Source organism: Cervus canadensis, chromosome 5 (genome assembly GCF_019320065.1).
Source record: "Cervus canadensis isolate Bull #8, Minnesota chromosome 5, ASM1932006v1, whole genome shotgun sequence".
Taxonomy (NCBI): Eukaryota; Metazoa; Chordata; class Mammalia; order Artiodactyla; family Cervidae; genus Cervus; species Cervus canadensis.
In genome coordinates this window covers 14,092,501-14,117,553 of record NC_057390.1, presented here as the reverse complement: position 1 = coordinate 14,117,553, position 25,053 = coordinate 14,092,501, and the positions used below count along the sequence as shown (strand labels likewise).

Here is a 25,053-nt window from a genome sequence, read left to right as displayed (position 1 = left end):
TTCGATTCTTACTTTCCCATTCTCTACATGTCAACCAGGATCATCTTTTGTGTGTAGGATTTGAAGGCATGGTTTTTAGATATCTTACATGACGTTTAGAAAATAACTTGTTCATTGAGTTAGGCAGGTCTTTCAAATGTTGACATTTCATCATACAATGTAAAAAAAAAATCACATTTGTTAATATCACCATCAATTTCATTAGAAATATTTTTAATTATTGGGAAGCTGTCAGTCTCACAGTGATATAAGTTTTGCAAAAGTCCTAACTTTCACCTAAAAGTTTTAGTTTTATCATTGGCAACAAATAAGTCAAATGTTTTCTATGAAGTGTCAGGCTCATTTTGTTTGTTTTCTAGAAAATTTCTGCCAGTTAGCTAAGTTGGAATAACCACAAAACTAAAAATTGTGTTCCATGGGGAAAGTGTCTACTTCAGCTCATAACTCAAAAGCACACAAATGCTCTTTCCTTGAGACATGCTTCTGTATGTTGTAGAGGTGCTGTGTGCATTTATCACCACAAGTTGAATGCATTTTGTCATACAGCATATTTTAATAAAACTGTATTCAGAGTTCAGCGTTTGATGAAATTAAATGAAACAGGCTTTAAAAAAAACATCATGGGTGAAGGTGAAGAATACATAACTACTAGTACATTTTGATTCCATTTTCTTTATTGTAGCCCGCAGTTTACACAGTCCCACTTTTGTACCACAAGTGCAAATATTAACACATTGCAAAGGCAGATAACTTCTTTGTATTATTATGAAAATAGTTGTGATTTTGTGAACTCTTTGAAAGGGTATTGAGGAATCCACAGTTCACACTTTGAGAACTGCTATAATTCAAGGTGATTGGATTTATATTGTGGATAAGGTATTGGAGACAGCATCTCTGGGGAGATGATCTTTAAGCCAGCAAAAAGCCAGCCATGTGAAAAAGCTTTGAAATAGGCAAAGGTATCCTTGTCATCAGGGCACTGCAAAGAAGACCAGTGTGCATAAAGTACTGTGATCTAAGTGGGGGAGAATCACACTGAAGGGACCGGTTCATTTGAGACTTTAGAACCTGTTTTAAGGATTTTGGGTTTTATCCTCTGACCATGAAAAACCTTTGAAAGATGTTTTAAGCAGGAGAGTGATATGATCTGATTCATGTTTTAGAAAGAGTACTCTGGCTGTTTAAGGAATTTTTAAAGTGATACATTAAGTTCTTTCCCTTATTTATAGTTGCAAAGTTTTTTCCTATTAGTAAAACTTTTAAAAACTGAAACTCAGAATGTTACTTAGATAGTGATTTTGATTAGTATCTTTCAGAACACCTTGCAGGACAGAAAAAGAGAGCCAAAAGGAATCTTCTTTGGGGCCACATGACATTTTATTCTTCAGTTAAAATATCTCCACTTACTATGAAAAATTAAAAAAATTACTTGCGTTCCATTATTTAGTATAAATAGTTGACTGTGAGAACAGGCACTTAGGTAACTCTTGTGTTGAGTAGTTGACTGTGAGAACAGGCACTTAGGTAACTCTTGTGTTGAGTGCACAGACTACTCTACTCTCTTGGTAACTCCACAAATGTTGATTCTCTGGAGGTGTTATTATATGTAAACTACATTATTTCTGAAAGAATGCCTACTGATTTTTTCCTATTTTTTCCTATTAAAGATTTCCTTTATATGTATGGTAACAGTGATTGATTATATGCGGATATTTTAAAAGTAACCCCTTTACAACAAAGCACCATGTAACTAATTAAAGGGAGAGAAAGTGGCATTACTTCCAATGCCTGTATTATCCATTTCTCTCCAAAATATGTGTATGGCTTAGGTGTTTTATGGGCCTAGCAATCTAGGGGGGAAGAAAGAGAAAAGATGTTGTTTTTTACTTATGCTACTAATTGTCTTTTAGCATATAGGTAACACAGAAATTCAGTCTGAGGTTAGTGCTCATTGAGTGTGTACTTTGTTTTTCCTTCTTTTCAACAATACCTAGCCTTTTTTGGTTTGTTTTTTGGTATATCACTTTTAAGGGTTTTGTATTGATGGGACTTAAATCTCTTTTTTCTCCTGGTATCTCTCTTAACTAAATGTAGAACTTCATTCACTATGTTGCTTTTGGGTGAGTTTCAACCCTTGGGGTACCCAGCTGGATAATTCAGACTGATGGGAGCTCTTTTCCGCCCTAGGCTTTATCTTTTCATCTCGGTTGGGTCTGATGGAAACCCAAGCAAGGTGAATAGCCATGTATTAGATTAGAGGAAGCAGTTAGACTTTCTGACCTCGGGTCTTTATTTCTGAAATAATACTCAAATTTTAGTCTCTGTCAGAAGAACCTTGTTACACTTACCTATGAAATATATTTGTGCCTCAATTGATATTATAAAAGTCATTTCATGTTTTAATTATCCTGAATTTCCAGGAGTGCTCTGATTTTAAGTATTCTAGTCCTCTTTTCTTAGAAATACATTCCTCAATCATAAACATGCTTTTCTTTTCTTACTTAATTCTTAATTCATACTGGGTTGGCCAAAAAGTTTGTTAGAGTTTTCTGCTTACGTCCTGTGGAAAAACCCAAATGAATTTTTTTGCCACCCCAATATAGTACCTATCCTTAAGCAAGTTTCCTAAACACTCAGATATACCATTATTTATGTCCCACATTAGACTTTAATTTTAAAAAGTGTGGTGTTATTTATATGCCATTAAGGTATGAGAACATAGTGATATCTTTTTGTTCATTTAGGAATCTGTGGATTTGATTTTTTTTTCCCTTAAATGTTACTGATTTGATCATAGAGATGATGACAGGAAGTGAGTATTAGCAGGGGAGGTGAGAAAAGGGATTATGTTTCTGACTAGAAATGCCTTGTGGTCTTAACATGTCTGCTGTGAGTGACATTTTGAGGATTGCAGTTTCTTGAGGAGATTTTGGGACTAAATTGAATCACCTTTTCCTTACCCACATCTTTCCTATCTCCCTCAACCCTCCCAACACCTCAGATAGCAAGTAAGACACACCCAACCATAGGTTAATTTTTTTTACCTGTAATAGAATTTTATAAAAATAAAGACTTTGCAATATAGCACACATTCCTTGTCCTGCAAGTTTTTGATGTGAAGCAGATAGAGCTCTGGTGTCTCAGTCTTTGAGTGTTTGTCCCTTAATTGAGCAATGAGTAGCTCTTAATTTTCTAGGTATATAGCTTACATATATATATTCTTTTTTCTTACAGTTTCCTGTCTGTGAGTGTGTGTGTGGTGGGGAAAGTTTTGTTCATATAAATCTGGGAGAATAGAGAAAATGGAGAGTTTTGGAATTCAGATCGTAGAGCTGTTTGAGATAAAATGAGAATTCGTCCATTTTAATCTTGATGTTTAAGATAAAGGGATTGTAAAGATTTAGGCTACAAGTTAGCTCCATTCTTTTCTTTAGCCTATAGTGCAAAGAACACATAATTATGTTTCTTTGTTTTTGAGAATGACTTCTACTTGAATAGGAACAGAGAAAGCTTATTACACTGAATTCTTCTCAACAAGATGCCTTTCTTCTCTGACATGGAAGAAATATGGAAATAGCTTTATCTGAGTAATTCTTTGTAGTGATACCTTGGATTTTCAGACTTTATACTGTTATGTCGTTTTATTAAAGTTGTAAGTAAGTTTAGGATGTGTTATAGGTTTGAGATTTTATTTAATAGCTGGAATATTTAGAATGTAATTAATGTAGCTATTGAAAACCTGTGTTCTAGCCATTGTGAATACAGAGGCGATTTTAAGCATAGTCAGTTGGTTTACTGTGGATAATTAGTAACTGGTATTTCCAGGTATTGAACATGGTTCTTTTAAAGCCCTGTCAACAGAAAGACAGAGATAAGGAATTGAACTTAATTAATTGAGAAGCAAATCATCAGGTACACTAGTTTGCTAGTGCTGCCATAAAAAAACACCATAAACTAGGTGATTAGAACAGCAGAAATTTATTTTCTCTTCGTTCTGGATGATGGAAGAGTCCAAGATGAAGGTGTTGACAGGGTTGGCTTCTTAGGCGGCCCCTTCCTTGGCTTGCAGATGGCTGTCTTCCTGACGTCTCTTCGTGTGGTCAGTCACCATTTTACATGTGTGCGCCCTTGGTGTCTCTTCCTCTTCTTGTCAGGACACCAGTCATGTTGAATTCAGGCCTCACCGTAATGACTTTAAGTTACGCACCTCTTCAGAGACCTTATCTCCAAATAGATTCCATTTTAAGGTACAGGGGGGTGGACTTTATGTATGATATCAAGGGAACACAGTTTAACATGTAACAGTAGGTGATGAAATCAAGAAGGAAAACAGTATTACACGTAATTTTTAAAAATCACTATTTTTCTTTTTATTTAATAAAGTTTGTGTAGAAGTGCAATTGTCCTGTGTTTTTTGTTGTATATCTCCTAGCCGGAGAATTTTCATCCTTGGGCCTTCTCATCATGTGCCCCTTTCTCGATGTGCACTTTCCAGTGTGGATATATATAGAACACCTCTGTATGACCTTCGTATTGACCAAAAGAGTAAGTATATAGAACTCTTAAAGCTTGTAAACAAAGTTTTAAAAAATAGGAATTATGAATTTATTTTAAATTAAAAGTATTACTTTTGTAATATTTGAATTTTAAAAAGAAAATTTGTTGTAACTAATCTGCAAAAAACAAAAACTAAGAAAATCTTCCATATGCCTAAAAGACAACTGCAGTTTTTCTGCCAGCCACAAAAATCTGTAGATTCATTAGTCTCTGAACTGTAGTGGTTATATTTATAATCAGGGAAGTACCATGTACTCATTGTACCATCAGAAAAGAAATTGGTACCCACAACAACTTGTTGAAAGATTTTGGGCATGTTAGTCTTCCTCTCTGTGTAACAATTCCCTCACTGTAAATGGATAATGAGGATAATGATTTTATTTCCTTGTTTATGGTTTTTATGGGGAAAAATGAGACTGTAGTTGTGAAACGCAGCAAGAAAAGTGCTACATAAATCTTAAGTGTATTTTATTTATAAAACATACCTGTTATTTTGATTTTTAAAATAAGATTCCAGGCACCACATTTTTTATTTAGTTGTGTCTCATTTTGTACATTGAATGTGTAAAGTAAAACTTTTTCTGACTTTTAATAGTATTTTTGGAGGAATGGGTAAACATAATTTTTAAAATGCCAAACAATATGGAAACTTCTATAACAAACACTCATGTACTTATCATTCACACTTGACTCAGACTTTCCTCTCAACTGAACTCACTTTACATTCCCACATTCCCAAAAGTAACCACATTCATGAACTTGGTGTATATCCTTCCAGTTCATCAAATTATATTTTAATTATGTTGAGTGTTTATTGTTTTAAGAAATTTTTCAGCAAATTCTTTTGTGGAATGAAAGAAGTTGTTTGCAAAGGAAATGGGCATCTCTTCTTAAACTTTAGGCTTAAATTTTGTTGTTAGGATATAGCTTATTAACAAAACTGGAATATTTCTAACCTTACTCCCTGGAATGGCTTTAGGGTATGTAACTTAAATTTTTAAAATGCTTTTAAAATTTTTATTTTTTTTTCCAGTTTTATTGAGATATAATTGACATACGGCACAATAAATTTTAAAGTATGATGCAGTAATTTGACTTCATATATCATGAAATGATAAGTTTAGTGAATGTCATCTCATATAGATACAAAATTAAAGAAACAAAAAAATATTTCTGCCTTGTGATGAGAACTCTTAGGATTTACTCTCAACAGCTTTAAGGTATAACATTCGGCAGTGTTCATTATATTTGTCATGTTGTACATAACATCCCCAGTACTTATTGATTTTATTACTGGAAGTTTGTACCTTTTTACTACCTTCATCCACCCTCTGGGTCACACTTAATGTGTAAAACCTTGTTAGAGCATTCAGAAAATTTTGGTTTTGGGTAGCCTAACAATGAGAATTTTTAATCAGATACAGTTTCATAGAAGAAAAGTCATACAGTTATTTGTTTCTTTCTTTGATATTGGTAAACCCATTTAAGGATGTAGTTTTAAAAATGCTGGTTCTGTTCAATGATAAAATAAAAATACTCTTGTGTCTTTTTTAACATATTAAATTTCATTATTTTCTTGCTATATAATATCTGGTTTTAAGTATAATCCATCAGAAGGGTCTGAATTGCTAAACCATTTTAAAAATTTAAGATTAAGGCATGGTACTGTGGTAAATTTATATTCCAGTCTACCTGACAAGTTTAATTCTTAATGTTGAGGACAATAGCATTTTCAATAGGAATTTTCTGTTCTTGGTATAACAAAACGTGAGGTGTAAAACAATAATCCTATACATTTTATTTAAAAATAAAACAGAACTCAAAAACTGTATTATTAAACCTCATGAGGAAGTAGACGGGGATTTTTCCATATTTCAGTAGGAGTTTTGATCAACCGTTCTTGTTATTATCTACTGGTTGATTAAGGTCAAGGAAAACCTTAAACTTAGAGGTGATTTTAGATATAATGAAAGGACCTGATGAAAATTTAAATTATTATTTTTTATGTAACTGTGTAACATACGAAAATCATTACGTGTCTGACTGTTTTGTCTTATATAAGAAGCTAGTTGTTTTTTCCTTTTTTTAAAACTAAAACCAAAGGAAAATATTACGTGGTACTTTTGTCTCTCGCCAAAGCATGTAGTTTTGTGTTACTGGGTAGTCTTACAGCTTAAGGATATACATTAATACATTTGTTTTACTATATTTTGAAACCTCTAGTTTACGGAGAACTATGGAAGACAGGAATGTTTGAACGCATGTCTCTGCAGACAGATGAAGATGAACACAGTATTGAAATGCATTTGCCTTATACAGCTAAAGCCATGGAAAGGTATACTAATTAATATAAGAAATCCCAGAGAAATCATGGATATTAATTTCTTTGGAATTATTTTAACTAGGGTAAGATGATCACTAGGATAAAGAGATTTAAAAATTCTTGTTACAGTGAAATAAAGAATTTGAGATTAGATTTTTCTGAATGTGGATTGAAGTTGGTTTTGAGTAGTTTGCCTATGAAGGTTAAATGTATGAAGTGGCATGGTTGTTTTATTAGGTAGAAATATTAAAAAGAAAACACATGTGTCTATCTATGTGTTTGTATGTATTGGTTTGCCTGTTATCTTATTCATTATATATCTATTTATCTCAGAATAACAATTACATTCTTTCATGGTATAGTGCTCCAAGTAAGTAATCATAAAATTTTAGATTTGGGAGTAACTTTGGAGGTAATTTATTTCAGCCTTTATCAAGGTATGTGAATCTCTATTATAAAAGCAATTATTATATAGTAATATATAGTGAGATAATCTATATATAACATACATCTCTTATAAAAGAGATCTCTGTTATAAAAAATGCTGACATTACTACTTGGTACCTGCTAAAAGGTCTTTGAGGACAGCATGCTCACTAGACTGTCAGTCAAGTGAAGACAGGGGCATTCTGTTTTCCACTTACACCCCAGTACCTAGCACAATGCCTGTCACATAGTAGTCATTATTTTGATAAAATGAAAGAATTGTTTTAAGAGCTTTCTTCTTTAGGGCAGTATTCAAATTAGAACATTTTTCTTTTGAAGGTCACATATCTGTAAGTTTTTCAGCCATTTCCGTCATATGGACTTAATACTACATATGTTTTTAGTTTGATTAGTTCTAAATATGGTGAGATTATTCCTTCTCTGGTCCTCATTACTGTATTCTCCTAGGAAAATAAGTGGTACGTCTTAGGTTTGCAGTAAATATTTGTTAATTAAATGTGTTAATGAAATATGAGATTAACAATTTTTATGCTGATATGGCTTACTTACCATTGTCTGATATATTTGCGGTCAGCTGAAACCCCAAGGATTTTTTACACTGTTAAACTAGATTATTTTCTCCTCTTGTACTTCAGTGGTTGATTTCTTTTTAACCCTAAAAAGTGAATGTCTCTTCAATTAATTTTAATTTTTTCATGTTGGTCTTATTCCATTATTGCAGTGTTGGGAGTCATTTCTGTTCTTAATTCTGTTATCAAAGTATTATTTATTTCTCTCAGTCTCATGTTGTCTGCATCTTTTCACAAAAATAGCTATAAGGGATTACATAAGCTGAAGAAGTTTTTAAAAATAGAGTGATATTAAATTATAAGCAGTGTAATTTTAGGTTGTGAAAGTGAAAGTCGCTCAGTCGTGTCCGACTCTTTGCGACCCCATATAATTCTCCAGGAATTCTCCAGGCCAGAGTGTTGAAGTGGGTAGCCATTTTCTTCTCCAGGGGATCTTCCCAACCCAGGGATTGAACACAGGTCTCTAGCATTGCAGGCGGATACTTTACCAGCTGAGCCACAAGGGAAGCCCAAGAATACTGGAGTGGGTAGCCTTTCCCTTCTTCAGCGGATCTTCCCCACCCAGGAATTGAACCGGGGTCTCCTGCATTGCAGGTGGATTCTTTACCAATTTTAGGTTAATTGTGTTTTAATACATTCTAATTATTCAGAAAATTTTAAAGGTGTATAGCCTGTTTACTTTTTGAAATGCTAGTGTCATCAGAGCATCCCATTCTTCAACTGCAACAGGACAGTAAAAGACGTTTGTTCCTGGCTAAAATGTTATTTCAAAAGTAAAGCAGGTGTAATGTGGAAGTGTAGGAAAATAGAAATTTGAAACCAGTGAACAAAATTTACGTTAGTAATTTCCTCCCTATTAAATAACATTAAATTACCACTTTTAAGTATATCACTTCTCAGGAAAACCTTCCGTATCTCTCAGATTACATTAGGATCCCTAATACTGACTCTTTCAAAAGTACCTAGTACTTTTCCCTTGTAACCTTTGCTGCAAGCACTGCTTGTGTCACTTAGCCTACCATTACCTGTATCAGTTATCCTTGACTGAATAACAAATTGCCTCAAAACTTATGACTTAAAATCATAACTCTTTTATTGCTCACAATTTTGGGGTCAGGAATTTGAGTAGGGAACACCTTGCTGTGGTCCACAAGACACTGACTGAGATGATTGGAATAGGCCTTGAGGATTTAAGATGACTTTAGTGCTGACTGTTACTTGAGATACCTCACTTGTTCTCTATTGCCTGTTTCTTTCTTTCTTTTTTTTTTTTTTATCAGCCAGGGCTTTTCTATCTTTTTGGCCTGTCTCTAGAAGGATGGTCTGGATTTCTTTACATCGTGATTCTGGGTAATACAACAAAACCAGAAATTTCTTGGCTTATTAAGGACTAGGCCTAAAACTGCATATCATCATTTCCACTGCATTTTGTTTCCCAAAGGAGAAATAGATACCACCTCTTGATGGGAGGAGTAGCATATGTATACAGGATTAGGAGGAAGTGTTGGCAGGCTTCTTTGTTGATGGACTACCACAGTTCTTTCTGTGGTGGACAATTCATGTTTCTCCAACATGGAGGACATCTCCTAAGATGCCCAGAAATCTCATCCAGTTATGACATCAGGTTCAGAGTTCATTATTTTATCATCTGAATTTGGTTAGATTGTGGATGAGGCTCCTTGGGTACAGCTCTTTTTGATTTGGATACCCCATTGTCCACCCCTCCCCCCCAGTATACTTAGTATACAGTTTTTGTTTTTTTTTTTTACCCCCTCTGTGACTTTATTTATTTTTTTTTTTGGCCACAAATTTTTTTTTTTTTTTTTTTTGTCATACATTGATATGAATCAGCCATAGATTTACACGTATTCCCCATCCCGATCCCCCCTCCCACCTCCCTCTCCACCCGATTCCTCTGGGTCTTCCCAGTGCACCAGGCCCGAGCACTTGTCTCATGCATCCCACCTGGGCTGGTGATCTGTTTCACCATAGATAATATACATGCTGTTCTTTTGAAATATCCCACCCTCACATTCTCCCACAGAGTTCAAAAGTCTGTTCTGTATTTCTGTGTCTCTTTTTCTGTTTTGCATATAGGGTTATCGTTACCATCTTTCTAAATTCCATATATATGTGTTAGTATGCTGTAATGTTCTTTATCTTTCTGGCTTACTTCACTCTGTATAAGGGGCTCCAGTTTCATCCATCTCATTAGGACTGGTTCAAATGAATTCTTTTTGACGGCTGAGTAATATTCCATGGTGTATATGTACCACAGCTTCCTTATCCATTCATCTGCTGATGGGCATCTAGGTTGCTTCCATGTCCTGGCTATTATAAACAGTGCTGCGATGAACATTGGGGTGCACGTGTCTCTTTCAGATCTGGTTTCCTCAGTGTGTATGCCCAGAAGTGGGATTGCTGGGTCATATGGCAGTTCTATTTCCAGTTTTTTAAGAAATCTCCACACTGTTTTCCATAGCGGCTGTACTAGTTTGCATTCCCACCAACAGTGTAAGAGGGTTCCCTTTTCTCCAGACCCTCTCCAGCATTTATTGCTTGTAGACTTTTGGATAGCAGCCATCCTGACTGGCGTGTAATGGTACCTCATTGTGGTTTTGATTTGCATTTCTCTAATAATGAGTGATGTTGAGCATCTTTTAGTATACAGTTTTGAGACAAAGACAGTTAATCACATTCAGTTCAGTTCAGTCGCTCATTCATGTCTAACTCTTTGCGACCCAGTGCACCGCAGCATGCCAGGCCTCCCTGTCCATCACCAACTCCCAGAGTTTACCCAAACTCATGTCCATTGAGTCGGTGATGTCATCTAGCTATCTCATCCTCTGTCGTCCCCTTTTCCTCCTGCCCTCAATCTTTCCTAACATCAGGGGCTTTTCAGATGAGTCAGCTATTCGCATCAGGTGGCCAAAGTATTGGAGTTTCAGCTTCAACATCAGTCCTTCCAACGAACACCCAGGACTGATCTCCTTTAGGATGGGCTGGTTGTATTTCCTTGCAGTCCAAGGGACTCTCAAGAGTCTTCTCCAACACCACAGTTCAAAAGCATCAATTCTTCTGCACTCAGCTTTCTTTATAGTCCAACTGTCACATCCGTAAATGACTACTGGAAAAACCATAGCCTTGACTAGACGGACCTTTGTTGACAAAGGAATGTCTCTGCTTTTTAATATGATATCTAGGTTGGTCATAACTTTCCTTCCAAGGAGTAAGCGTCTTTTAATTTCATGGCTGCAATCACCATCTGCAGTGATTTTGGAGCTCAGAAAGATAAAGTCAGCCACTGTTTCCCCATCTATATGCCGTGAAGTGATGGAAGCAGATGCCATGATGTTAGTTTTCTGAATGTTGAGCTTTAAGCCAACTTTTTCACTCTCCTCTTTCACTTTCATCAAGAGGCTCTTTAGTTCTTCACTTTCTGCCATAAGGGTGGTGTCATCTGCATATCTGAGGTTATCGATACTTCTCCCAGCAATCTTGATTCTAGCTTGTGCTTCCTCCAGCCCAGCGTTTCTCATGATGTACACTGCAAATAAGTTAAATAAGTAGGGTGACAATATACAGCTTTGACAGCTTTGACATACTCCTTTTCCTATTTGGAACCAGTCTGTTGTTCCATATCCAGTTCTAACTGTTGCTTCCTGACCTGCATATAGGTTTCTCAAGAGGCAGATCAGGTGGTTGGGTATTCCCATCTCTTTCAGAATTTTCCACAGTTTATTGTGATCCACACAGTCAAAGGCGTTGGCATAGTCAACAAAGCAGAAATAGATGTTTTTCTGAAACTCTGTTGCTTTTTTGATGATACAGCAGATGTTGGCAATTTGATCTCTGGTTCCTCGGCCTTTTCTAAAACCAGCTTGAATGTCTGGAAGTTCACGGTTCACGTATTGCTGAAGACTGGCTTGGAGAATTTTGAGCATTACTTTACTAGCGTGTGAGATGAGTGCAATTGTGTGGTAGTTTGAGCATTCTTTGGCATTGCCTTTCTTAGGGATTGGAATGAAAATGAACCTTTTCCAGTCCTGTGGCCACTGCTGAGTTTTCCAAATTTGCTGTCATATTGAGTGCAGCCCTTTCACAGCATCATCTTTTAGAATTTGAAATAGCTCAACTGGAATTCCATCACATCCACTAGCTTTGTTCATAGTGATGCTTTCTAAGGCCCACTGGATTTCACATTCTAGGATGTCTGGCTCTAGGTGAGTGATCACACCATTGTGATGATCTGGGTCGTGAAGATCTTTTTTGTACAGTTCTTCTGTGTATTCTTGCCACCTCTTCTTAATATCTTCTGATTCTGTTAGGTCCATACTATTTCTGTCCTTTATTGAGCCCCTCTTTGCATGAAATGCTCCCTTGGTATCTCTCATTTTCTTGAAGAGATCTCTTGGAGGGTGGAAAAATGAAAAGCGTGTAGTGGTCTCTGTTCTAAAGCAGTTCTGAAATCTAACCAGGAAACAGAAAATGTCCTTGATTATGGCTTGGTTCTATCTTCTGATAGTGGTTTCGTAATTCATTACAGATGGTTCCAAATTTATGCTGGCTCCACTTTGGATTTTTTGGCTTTTTGATTGTGTGAAAGTGATACATATTAAGTAGAAACTGTACTTTGAATTTTGATCTTTTCCCAGGCTAGCAATATGTATGATACTCTCTCATGTTTCCAGGCAGTGGCAGGGAGTCGCAGCTCCCAGTCAGCCATGTGATCATGAGGGTGAACACCCAATACACTTAAACATCCTTTTGTACTCAGACAACAATTCTGTTTTTCATTTTCAGTACAGTATTCAATAATTTGGGCTTCCTGGGTAGCTCAGCTGGTAAAGAATCCTCCTACAGTGCAGGAGACCTGAGTTTGATCCTTGGGTTGGGAAGATCTCCTGGAGGAGGGCATGGCAACCCTCTCCAGTATTCTTGCCTGGAGAATCCCATGGACGGAGAAGCCTGGTGGGCTGTAGTCCATGGGGTCGCAAAGAGTCAGACATGACTGATCGACTAAGTATAGCACATTCAATGAATTACATGAGAGATTCAGCACTTTATTATAAAATACACTTTGTTTTAGATAATTTTGCCCATTTGCAGGTTATTGAAAATGTTGTAAGCACACTTAAGGTAGGCTAGGCTAAGCTATGGTATTTAGTAGGTTAGGTGTAGTAAATATATTTTCAACTTATAATCGATTTATTTAGACTTAACCCCATTGTAAGTTGAGGAAGATCTGTATTATTCTTAGCTCTTGGCTGGGTCCTTCTGGCTCTTGGCTCTATTCTCTGAGTCCTTTTTACTTTTCCATAAGAAGTGAGCTTTGTTTGCATCTGAGTAGTAGTTTTATTCTGCATTATGTGACAGTTTAAAAACCTAAAGGCCTCTTTTCATTTGAGATAGTGTTTTGTTTTAGTACAAACTGATAGAACTCCATTAACCACTTTGTGGGTTTTCTATATATAAGATTAGAAGTGCATTCCATTAGACAAAAGTTACATCCACAGTTCTTAACTGAGACACGATTCTCTCCACTTTCTTACTGAGATAGGATTCTCTCCACCTTGGAGCCCACTAACGTGGGTTGTGTAATTTCTCAGAAGCCCTTTTACCTCTTTGAGAGAATATGCAAGCATGGTCTGAAGTCTTCCTGCGGTCCTAACACAGGCTTTTACAGGTGCGGTTTTGATTTGATGATTCTGAGCCCATGTTCTTGGTAGTACTCTGTATTTGGTCTTTGTCCTTAGGCTGTTTGCTTGACAGTGTTTGGCTGTCTATAGGAGCTAGTGATGAGAAATAGTTATTTTTTAACCAAGAAACTGCTAGTTAGAAACATTTCTTTTAAATTGTGCTTATAGTTCTTTGGCTCATGTTTTTCTTCTTACATCTCCTCATATTTGGCTGTGAAGAAGCCATTGGCACTGAGTATTTTGTTGGGTAATGTTAGTTAGAGTTATAGATTCTCTCATCTTCTAAGTCATGTCATGTGACAGTTACGTGCTAATTGTTTTCCGCCAGGAAGCAACATGGATAACCCTTCTAGCAGTGTCCTTCCTGCTCGTTTGCTTTTCAGGCTCCTTGTTGCCCTTTCACCTTCTACCTATCTCTTGTCCCCAAAGCCAATATTATCTTTTCTAGGTGTCTCTTTTAGTAATACACTTTTCCAGGCACCCATTTTTGGTCTCAGTTATCAGTTGTAGCATGGCATATCACCTTAAAGTACCTTTTTTTGTATTCCTTATGATTCTTTGGGCTAGAAATTTGTGGTCAGGGATGAGTGGTGACCAGTCATCTCTATTTCATTTGCTGTCAGTTAAGATAGGTTGACTTAGGCTAGAGGTTCCAGGGTGCTCTCACTTTCTGTCTGGGGCTGTAATGTAGGTTGTCTACTAGGCACCTTAGTTCTCATCTTGGTCCTATCTCCACTTGTTGTTACTTTTCTTCAGGGCCTTTCTTTACAATTGGTTTCCGTTTCCTGCTCATCTATCCTGAAGTACATGGCAAGTCAGGGTAGCAAGAAAGTAAGTAGAAGTTTTAGGCCCCTTAATCTTTAGGCTTGGGAGTGGCACAGTATCTGTCACTTGTGCTGTATTTTACTTGGCAACGCAAATTGGAAGACTGGATTCAAGGGGAGGAAGAATTGACTCTGTACCTGATGGGAGGAGTGGCATGAGCATTCGGAGGTGGGAGTAATCCTGTTGATTATGTTTGTAGGTAGCCCACCACGGTAGCCCTGCAGTTAAATAGCTCTTCGGGAGATTATTTGTATGTGTATATATGTCTGTTTCCCTTCTCTAGTACTTCCCTAACCCATTCCCTACTCTAGGGCAACTGGTCTACTCTATCTTCTGTACCCATCTCAGTACCTGGCAAACAACAGGCTCTCAGTAATTAATTGTTGAATAAATTAATAGCAATCTATCTGTAATACTTTCATTAAATATTTCCCAAAAATGAGATCAGATTTTTTTAATTAGCTGCTTTTTATGTCATGAACCTATTTACATGTTTTTTTTTTTAAACTCCTTTTAATTGGGTATACATAGGACTTTACAGTATATGACTATGTAGTACTTCAGTTGACTAATTTTAAAACTTTTCCCTCATTTTTCACTATTATGAAAATTATTATGGGCTAAAAAAAATCTTAAGTGTATTGTTTATAATTCTCTTATATTAAGCAGATTTAGAAGTGATATTCATTAGAGCTTTCTTAAAAAAAAAACAATGAGTAATATAGAAGAGAAAATAAAATGACCCATAATGTCCTTGCTCAGTTAAATTTGTTGACTTTTAAAAAATGAGTGTACCTGATTTAAAAGCGTACACAATGAGCACTGAAAGCCTCTTTTATTCTCCTCAGCAGTGTTTACTGACAGTGAAGATTATTATGGAAATGCTAACATATATGTATGCATATATGTTTTTTTTTTGTGTGTGTGTGTATATATATATATATATGACTTATACATACACATTTTTGTGTAATTAAAATGTAAACAGGAGGTCATATCTTAAGCATTTTATTCTGATCCTTTTTTCCATATATTATCTTTACTATTGAAGTTCATAATTTTTAATATTATATATAATTGCATTTGAGAGATATTGTTAAGTTGGGATATGTAGAAATCATCTCTCTTGAAAAAGCTATTTACTCCTAAAATTTGGAGAAGTAAATGGCAACCCACTCCGGTATTCTTGTCTGGAAAATCTCGTGGATGGAGGAGCCTGGTAGGCAACAGTGCATTGGGTCGCAAAAAGTTGGACATGACTGAGCGACTAACACACACTCCTAAAATTAACAACATGATCCCACTTCTTTTTCTTTGCATTTTACGCTGTTATCTTTCCCTCCTTTTATTCCTTTCTCTGTATTATTCCCATTTATTCTTTGTTTATAGTTAAAAATTTTAATTGATTTTTGGGTCACTGTAAGATGTATTCTTTATAACATAGAAAGCTATGAATATTGATAAATGTAGATTTCTAAATATCCAACACCGTCAAGATATAGAACAATTCCTTTGCTTCAGTTTTAATAATTTTTTGTTCAGAAAAATGTGCAAAATAAGTAGTAGAATTCTTTAGTAACTTTTGAAGTGTTTGAGAAACAAGGCTCTGTAAAAATACTTATGTTCGCTGTAAAAACATGATTATATTTTTAGCCATATGATACTTTTTGTTAACTGCTAATATTTTTGTAACGTGGATGGCTTAAAAGCACAGTACAGTGTATTTAAATCTTTCATCTTAGGTTTTAGGTTCAAGTCAATCTTAGAAATTCACTGTGGTTAAGATTTGACAACTTCAGTACTTATACCATTAAATATATTTTAAAAAATATTGATTTTGTATAGTTTATCCAGATTGTTAAGCCTAACTCTTGTAATTTCTTGTGTTTATTCTTATTAATTATATTTTTGAGTTCCCTGAGTGAGAAAGCTACTATCAAATGCCTTTTATGGTATTAATTACTAATAACTGAACAGTTTTTCCTGTACTTAATATCTCATATTAGTATAATACATTTGTTAAAATTGAGGAACCAATATTGATAGGTGATTATTAAATAAAGTTCATAGTTTAATTAAGATTCACTCTTTGTGTTAGTATAGTCTATGGCTTTGCCAAATGCTTCATTTCATGTCTGTCTACCTTTAATAGTCCCATGTAAAGTAGTTTTACTGTCCTAAAAATCCCCTGTGCTCTACCTATTTATCTTCTTTCTTCACTCCACATCCATCTAACCCCTGGTAACTACTGATCTTTTTATTGTTTTCATAGCCGTATAGTTTCTGGAATATCGTGTAGTTGGAATCATGTAGTATATAGCCTTTTCAGGTTGATTTCTTGAACTTAGTAATATATTATCAAAATTCCTCCAAGTCTTTTTATGGCTTGGTAGCTTATTTTTCTTTGTTGTTTAATAATAGCCCATTTTATGGCTGTGTCAGTCTTTCCACTCACCTATTAAAAGATTATTGATATCGTTGGATTCAGTTCAGTTCAGTGGCTCGGTGATGTCCAACTCTTTGCAACCCCATGAACCGCAGCACGCCAGGCCTCCCTGTCCATCACCAACTCCCAGAGGTTACCCAAACTCATGTCCATTGAGTCGGCGATGCCATCTAGCCATCTCATCCTCTGTCATCCCCTTCTCCTCCTGCCCTCAGTCTTTCCTAACATCAGGGTCTTTTCAAATGAGTCAGCTTTTCATCAGGTGACCAAAATATTGGAGTTTCAGCTTCAACATCAGTCCTTCCAATGAACACCCAGGACTGATCTCCTTTAGGATGGGCTGGTTGGATCTCCTTGCAGTCCAAGGGATTCTCAAGAGTCTTCTCCAACACCACAGTTCAAAAGCATCAATTCTCCTGCACTCAGCTTTCTTTATAGTCTAACTCTCACATCCATACGTGACTACTGGAAAAACCATAGCCTTGACTAGACGGACCTTTGTTGACAAAGGAATGTCTCTGCTTTGTAATATGCTATCTAGGTTGGTCATAACTTTCCTTCCAAGGAGTAAGCACCTTTTAATTTCATGGCTGCAGTCACCATCTGCAGTGATTTTGGGACCCCAAAAAATAAAGTCAGCCACTGTTTCCACTGTTTGCTCATCTATTTGCCATAAAGTGATGGGACCGGATGCCATGATGTTAGTTTTCTGAATGTTGAGCTTTAAGCCAACTTTTTCACTCTCCTCTTTCACTTTCATCAAGAGGCTCTTTAGTTCTTCACTTTCTGCAATAAGGGTGGTGTCATCTGCATATCTGAGGTTATTGATATTTCTCCCAGCAGTCTTGATTCCAGCTTGTGCTTCCTCCAGCCCAGCGTTTCTCATGATGTACTCTGCATATAAGTTAAATAAGCAGGGTGATAATACACAGCCTTGATGTACTCCTTTTCCTATTTGGTACTAGTCTGTTGTTCTATGTCCAGTTCTAACTGTTGCTTCCTGACCTGCAGACAGGTTTCTCAAGAGGCAGGTCAGGTGGTCTGGTATGTCCATCTCTTTCAGAATTTTCCAGCGTTTTATTGTGATCCACACAGTCAAAGGCTTTGGCATAGTCAACAGAGCAGAAATAGATGTCTTTCTGGAATTCTCTTGCTTTTTCGATGATCCAGCGGATGTTGGCAATTTGATCTCGGGTTCCTCTGCCTTTTCTAAATCCAGTTTGAACATCTGGAAGTTCACGGTTCATGTATTGCTGAAGCCTGACTTGGAGAATTTTGACCATTACTTACTAGCGGGTGAGATGAGTGCAATTGTGCGGTAGTTTGAGCGTTCTTTGGCATTGCCTTTCTTAGGGATTGAAATGAAAGCTTACCTTTCCACTCACCTATTAACAGATTATCGATATCGTTGGATTAATATCTGTTATATTTTTTACCATTTTCTATTCAGTGCTCTTGTTCTTTCTTGTCTTACTCTCTTTTTCTTTTTCCTCTGATTTTAATTGAACATTTAATATGAGTTCATTTTCTTTCCTCTCAGCATAGGTTACACTTCTTTTTACCTTTTTTAGTTGTTGCTGTAAAGTTTGCAACATACATTTGCAACTGATGCAAGTATACTTTCAAGTAACACTGTACTGATTCATGCAATGCAGGTATGTTACAGTATTCACAATTTTTTTTCTTATCCCTTATAACATTGTTATCATTCATAGACTATAATTTTCATCACATTATTGCTGTAATTATTTTAAACAAATCATTATGTTAGATCAATTAAGAATAAGAAAAATAAAATGAAATAAACCAAAGATGATATTTTATATTCTTTTATTCCTTTCTAATGTGCTTCTTTTCTTTTGTGTCGATATAAGCTTATGAACTATGTCGTTTTCCTTCTCTCTGAAAGACTTTTTACCAGTTCATGGCTCTGATTTTATTATTTAAAACTTGTTATTTTGGGTTAGAGAAAGGATTTCTTTTATCTTTGCCACCTCCTCAAGAACACACAAGAGATGTTTCCTTTTCCAGTGTTTCTGTTAATCACAAATTAATAATAATGTATTTTATTATAGGGAGTAATTAAGTAGGCTGGTAAACAAAACTCATTTTGGCTCCATCGTGGTAATTCCTTCCTGTCCAGTTTTACTAGTTATTGATGTAAAGATCTGATTGCTTTTAAGATATTTACCTTTATTTTTTTGGGCTCCAAAATCACTGCAAATGGTGATTGCAGCCATGAAATTAAAAGATCCTTACTCCTTAGAAGAAAAGTTATGACCAACCTAGACAGCATATTAAAAAGCAGAGAGATTCCTTTGTCAACAAAGGTCCATCTAGTCAAGGTTATGGTTTTTCCAGTAGTCATGTATGGATGTGAGAGTTGGACTATAAAGAAGGCTGAGTGCTGAAGAATTGATGCTTTTGAACTGTGGTGTTGGAGAAGACTCTTGAGAGTCCCTTGGACTGCAAGGAGATCCAACCAGTCCATCCTATAGGAAATCAGTCCTGGGTGTTCATTGGAAGGACTGATGTTGAAGCTGAAACTCCAGTACTTTGGCTGCCTGATGAAAAAGCTGACTCATTGTAAAAAACCCTGATGCTAGGAAAGATTGAAGGCAGGAAGAGAAGGGGACGACAGAGGGTGAATGGTTGGATGGCATCACTGACTCAGTGAATATGGGTTTGGGTAGACTTCGGCAGTTGGTGATAGATAGGGAGGCCTGGCATGCTGCAGTTCATGGGGTTGCAAAGAGTCAGACATGACTGAGTGACTGAACTGAATTTAACCTTCAAAATTAAAAAATTTGGTTAATCTGAATTTTTCAGATATGAGTAGAGTTGCTTAATTGTGCATGGAATAATGAGTGATGCACAAACAAGTAAATATTGTGTGTTTCCTCAGCATATAGTCCAGTGGGAGAGATAAGAACTGTATATTAATAAATAATTTAATTCAAAATGTAATAAATACAACTGAAGAGTTTATAGAAACAGAAAAAAGGGATGAAGGTGATTGCTGAATTAGGGGATTATGAAGAAGATGATGTTTGAGTGGACTTTGAGGATGGCTATAATTTTCACAGAATGAGGCAGATTTTTTTGTTGAAAACAGAGTACTGTAAATATAAAATGCATAAGTCAGAAAACCCAGGGCTAATTTTAAGAGCGGGAACCTATTTGACTTAGCTTGTGGAAATTACAGAAGTCTGGTTTAGTAACTGAGGTCTGTCTCTAGATGACTTTTGTTTGACCTTCATAGGTAGAAAAACTTTTTCACAGATATGAATGTTGTTAGTTTGATATTGATTCTGCCACTTGTTATCATATACCTTACCTGACCTTTCACACATATATGGTACCACCATGTGGCTGGAGACATTGAATAGGTAACCTTGTAGGGGCATAGAGAAAGAGGGCCAAGATTAGAAAGCTGGAACGATTGGTTGCGACAGGATTATGAAGGACCTTGAATGTCATTTTAAGATATTTGTATTTTATTCCATGATTGTTATAGAGCTAGTAAATGTTCTTCAGAAAAAGAGGGAGATGATTAGAACTTGAGTGTAAGAGTATTCCCCTTTGATGGCATGATGGTACTGTGAAGGATGGATTAGAGTTGGAGGAGGCTGATAGAAATAGTTTAGAAATCATGGAGGCTTTGAACTAAAGTAATGATGGATAGGATAGCAAACTGAGCAGATTATGGGAGAATGAAGAATACTTCGTAAATATTTCTGTGTGGGAGAGGAAGATAATTTTAAATACATTTAACGTCTAAGAGTGTACAGTTATCAGAGATGGTCAAGATGTTCTTTTTGATGTAAACCAGGTATAATTTTAGGAGAGCATAGGGCATGGAAATGTTGACTTGTTTCTATCAAAATACTGGAATGTTTCTATCAAAATACTGGAATGACCATAATTCTGAAAGCTAACTTGGGCCAGTTCATTGTAGTACTGTTTTGCTTCAAACAGTTGAGTTTCGATAATAGAGTTCAGTAAGATTCTCTGGTACCTGAAATATGCCTGCCCTTGTGAAATCTTTTTTACTATTTTTCCTATCGGGGTGGAAATTCAGAAAGGTATACCCTTTTGAAATTAATTTTGATAATCTCATTGTATTCCCTTACCTGATCAAGCAGTAAAGATTTATAATGACTTAAATGTTAATTTTAGTTGTCATTGACAGTTTACCTTCTCTCTTTTCCCTCTCTTTTTCCCCAGTTTCTTTGGCTCTGCCTGATGTTTTCTGGGTCTTTCTAGTTTATTCTTTCTCACAGTGAGTCAGAGTATTCTGCATTTAATCTGTATGTGTGTCCCTGTCGTTGAAGGAGATTTTGATCAAGAGGAAAAGATTAGCCAAGTTCTTCAGAGTATTCTGCATTTAATCTGTATGTGTGTCCCTGTCGTTGAAGGAGATTTTGATCAAGAGGAAAAGATTAGCCAAGTTCTTCCACATAGGGCTCCGTGAAACTCCACATTATGATTTTTTTCTGTCTCTGTGCCTTTAACACCTTTTTTGAGGGTTCCATGACCAGCTTCACTTGAAGGACTCATAGATGTATCATGACTATGTTTTATTAGAAAAAATGTGATACACAGCAGGACCAGCAAGGGACAAAAGACATGTCACGCAGAATATGGAGGAATCCAAATGTAGGCTTCCAACATTCTCCCTCCCATAGGGATGGGCTGAACAGAACGTGGTCCCTCCAGCACTGTAACACATGTACAGTGTTTCTGGTCAGGGACGCCTGCTTTAAGATTCTAAATCCAGGATTTTTGTTAGGGGCTAGTCATATAGACACACTCTGCCTATGTAACTACTCACAGCTATACTGAAATTCCAGACTCCAAGAAGGAAAGTAGGTGTTTGTCATAATCACATAATTTATGAACAATGTAGGCAAGCTGGTACTGTGTCCCAAGTGGGTAAAAAGAGCTTTAATCCATCTAAATAACATTGCAGAAGCCAAGTTGCTAGCTACCCAAAGGCCAGTCTCCATAGACCTGTCTAAAGATTTCAGCAACAAATCTGCTGAATTTAACCCAGTTGCAGAATTCCCTTTCCACTTCCCCAGTTCCAGGCTGCCATATTGCCATTCCAACTTTGTGAATTTTTGACTCACCTGAATACCATTTTAACCCTTATTATAGTTTAGGTTTGTACTAGGTCTTAAGATTCTTCTTTCCTTTCTGATTTGGCCTCAGTCAAGGTCTTCAACTATTTAAAATGATCATCAGAGAAAAGTAAGGTATGCTCTTGTGTGGTTACTCTTTAACAGAGTGGAATGACTTGTCTGTGGACATGGAAAACAGCCTGAGATTTTCTACCCCCATCCAGCTTAAATGACAGCCACAAGAGTGGTGTGATTTTCACATGTGTTCTTACCCTATGACTTTCATACTCCTGGTTGTGTATTTCTGCATATATCTTGGTTTTTTTTTATTTTCATTTATTGAGATCTTAGAACAAACATGTTTTCTTTGTATATTGCTCAGTTTCTCTTTTTCATGAACATAGAAGATTCATTTGGGTTAGTACATGTATATCAGGAAGAGAGCATTTTTTAGAATTACAGAGCATGGAGTATCTCCGAAATAAATAAAATTTCATATTTGATTGTAATGGAACAGTTTTTGTTTCTGTGACCATGAAAAGGATGAGCAAGAGGTACCATAAGACATTTGAGAAGATTGTAATATATTTTATTTCTATCAGAGTAGACTTTTAGTATTTATCTATATATGTTCTGTCCTCTTTTTTCCCCCTGTGAATATTTTCTATCTAAAAGAGGAGAGGAGAATAAATTATATAGTGCTATTGTGGCAACAGCTTCAGCATCTTAGAGATAAGAATAGCTTTTCTTTTGACTGGCTTAGTTATGATTTTTAAAAAATTCTCACCTGAGATGCTCTAGACTGCTTCTAAAATCTTTGGGAAGTTGGAAGGATTTGTATAGAAAAGAAAATTCTCGTGTTCATCAATGTTGTTCAGAGGAAAAATATTCAAATAAATGCCATGGAAAGAATAAGCAAATAACTATTTGTATACAGTATTTGATCTAGTTTAAAATGTCATCACTTTTAAGATTTCAGTTATTTATATGCCACTAATTTAGTGAAAACTGCCATTGAAATGATTTTCTTATCACTTAGAATATTCATATTAGAATTCATATTTTTCTTCTGATGAGGACTTTTAAAATCTACACTTACCAAGTTTCAGATGTTCATATAGTATTATCAACTATAACATTAACTATAGAACTGTGTTAGCTACAGAATTCACATTTTTATGTTAGAATTTTTACATTAGAGTTTAGACTTTTTTGTACTCTGTACCAGTAAAAGCATTGGTGATAGAGTGATATTTTTTGTTTTTAAGGAAAGTACTTCACTATTGGTTCTGTGATTTAAGTTTTTTTGTTTGTTACACATCTTGGATATAGCAATTTTCTGCAGCATGGGTTAAAGCGTACGGCAGAAAAAGAAGGGCTAAAACTTTAATCTGTATTACTAAAGTGCTCATAGGTATTTTGTAAGGTGGATTTTATTAACCTTGTTTTTATGGATGACAGATGTTATTTATAGAGTGCAGACATTTTCAAAATCTAGTTTTTTAAAAAAGGATATTTTGTTTACTTTTATTTATTTATTTGGCTGCACTGGATCTTAGTTATAGCATGTGGGATCTTTAGCTGCAGCATATGGGATCTAGTTCCTTAACCAGGGATCAAACCTGGGCTCCCTGCATTGGGGACATGGAGTCTTAGCCACTAGACCACTAGGGAAGTCCCTCACAGTCTAATTTTAACTTTTTTGTCACCCAAAAAAGAAACCTTGTGTTCATTTGAGGGCAGTTTGTGCTTCTGTTCTCAACCTCAGGTATCCATTTACCTTCTTTCTCTGTAGATTTGTATTTTTTGGAAATTTTAAATAAATGGAATCATACAACATGTGTCGGTCCTTTTTCACTTAGCATACTGTTTTTCAGATTCATCCAGGTTCCACTGTGTATTAATGGTTCATTCATTTTTTATTGCCAAATGGATATTCCATTGTATGAATATGCCCCATTTTGTTTAACCATTCACCAGTTGATGGACATTTGGATCATCTTCATTTTTGGCTATTAGGAATAATGTTATAAACATTCTTCTACAAGTCTTTATATGAATATATGTTTCCATTTCCCTTGAATAGGTGCTTGAATGGAATTGCTGAGTCATATGATAAGTCTGTGTTTTTCATGGTGATAGCAGCATTTTATATTCTAGGGAACAAAGCATGAGGGTTCTGTTTCTCCATATTCTGGCCAATAGCTGGTAATTTCAGTCTTTACATTACAACCCTTCTGACAGATGTGTAGTGTAACCTGACTGTGGTCTTAGTTTGCCATCTCCGCAGTGACTTGTGAGTTGAGCAACTTTTCATATGATAGTCATTTGTGTATCTTCTTTTGTGAATTGTCTGTTCATATATTTTGCCCTGGTTTTAATTTGAAAATTTATCTTTTTACTTAGTTATGAGAGATTTTTGTATTCTGGATATAAGTTTTTTATTGATATGCAAAGATTTCTTCCCATGGTATGTCTTGTTTGTTTTCTTAATGGTGTTTATCGAAGAGCAAATGTTCTTGATGAATTCAATTTCTTTTTTTTTTTTCCTTATATGGATTCCACTTTTGGTATCAAGAAATCTTTGCCTAATCTAGGCTTACATAGATTTTCTCTTCTTGAACATGCTCAGCAAACACAACCTGCAGACCATATCTAGCCAACAGCTTGTTATTGTAATGTTCTATCGGAGCATAGACACACCCATTCATTTACCTATTGACTGTGGCTGCTTTCTCTTTACAGTAACAGTTGCGTAGTTGCTAAAGAGATTGTATAGCCCAGAAAATCTAAAGTATGGCCCATTTCAAAACATGTTTGCTGAACCCTGTTCTCTAAGTGTTACGATTTTAGCTTATAATATAGTTGTGTCTCCTGAAAGATGATGCTGTTAAAGTGCTGTACTCAACATGCCAGGAAATTTGGAAAACTCAGCAGTGGCCACAGGACTGGAAAAGGTCCGTTTTCATTCCAGTCCCTAAGAAAGGCAATGCCAAAGAATGCTCAAACTACTGCACAATTGCACTCATCTCACACGCTAGTAAAGTAATGCTCAAAATTCTCC

General features: G+C 35.9%; 1 protein-coding gene across 5 annotated transcripts in view; it reads left to right on the top strand.

Moving 5' to 3' along the window:
* The window catches only part of MEMO1 (mediator of cell motility 1), a 116,096-nt gene that overhangs the window by 65,227 nt on the left and 25,816 nt on the right, over nt 1-25,053 (top strand). For 4 of the 5 annotated variants that reach the window (XR_006269385.1, XM_043468260.1, XM_043468258.1 and 1 more), the window contains 2 exons: nt 4,433-4,545; nt 6,781-6,892. The exons of the other annotated variant lie outside the window; for it this stretch is intronic. Coding sequence is in view for 3 of the 4 variants with exons in the window: in XM_043468260.1 (XP_043324195.1) it covers nt 4,433-4,545; nt 6,781-6,892 (225 nt within the window). In the remaining variant the exon portion in view is untranslated. The remainder of the gene's footprint in view (nt 1-4,432; nt 4,546-6,780; nt 6,893-25,053) is intronic. 5 annotated transcript variants of the gene reach the window in all.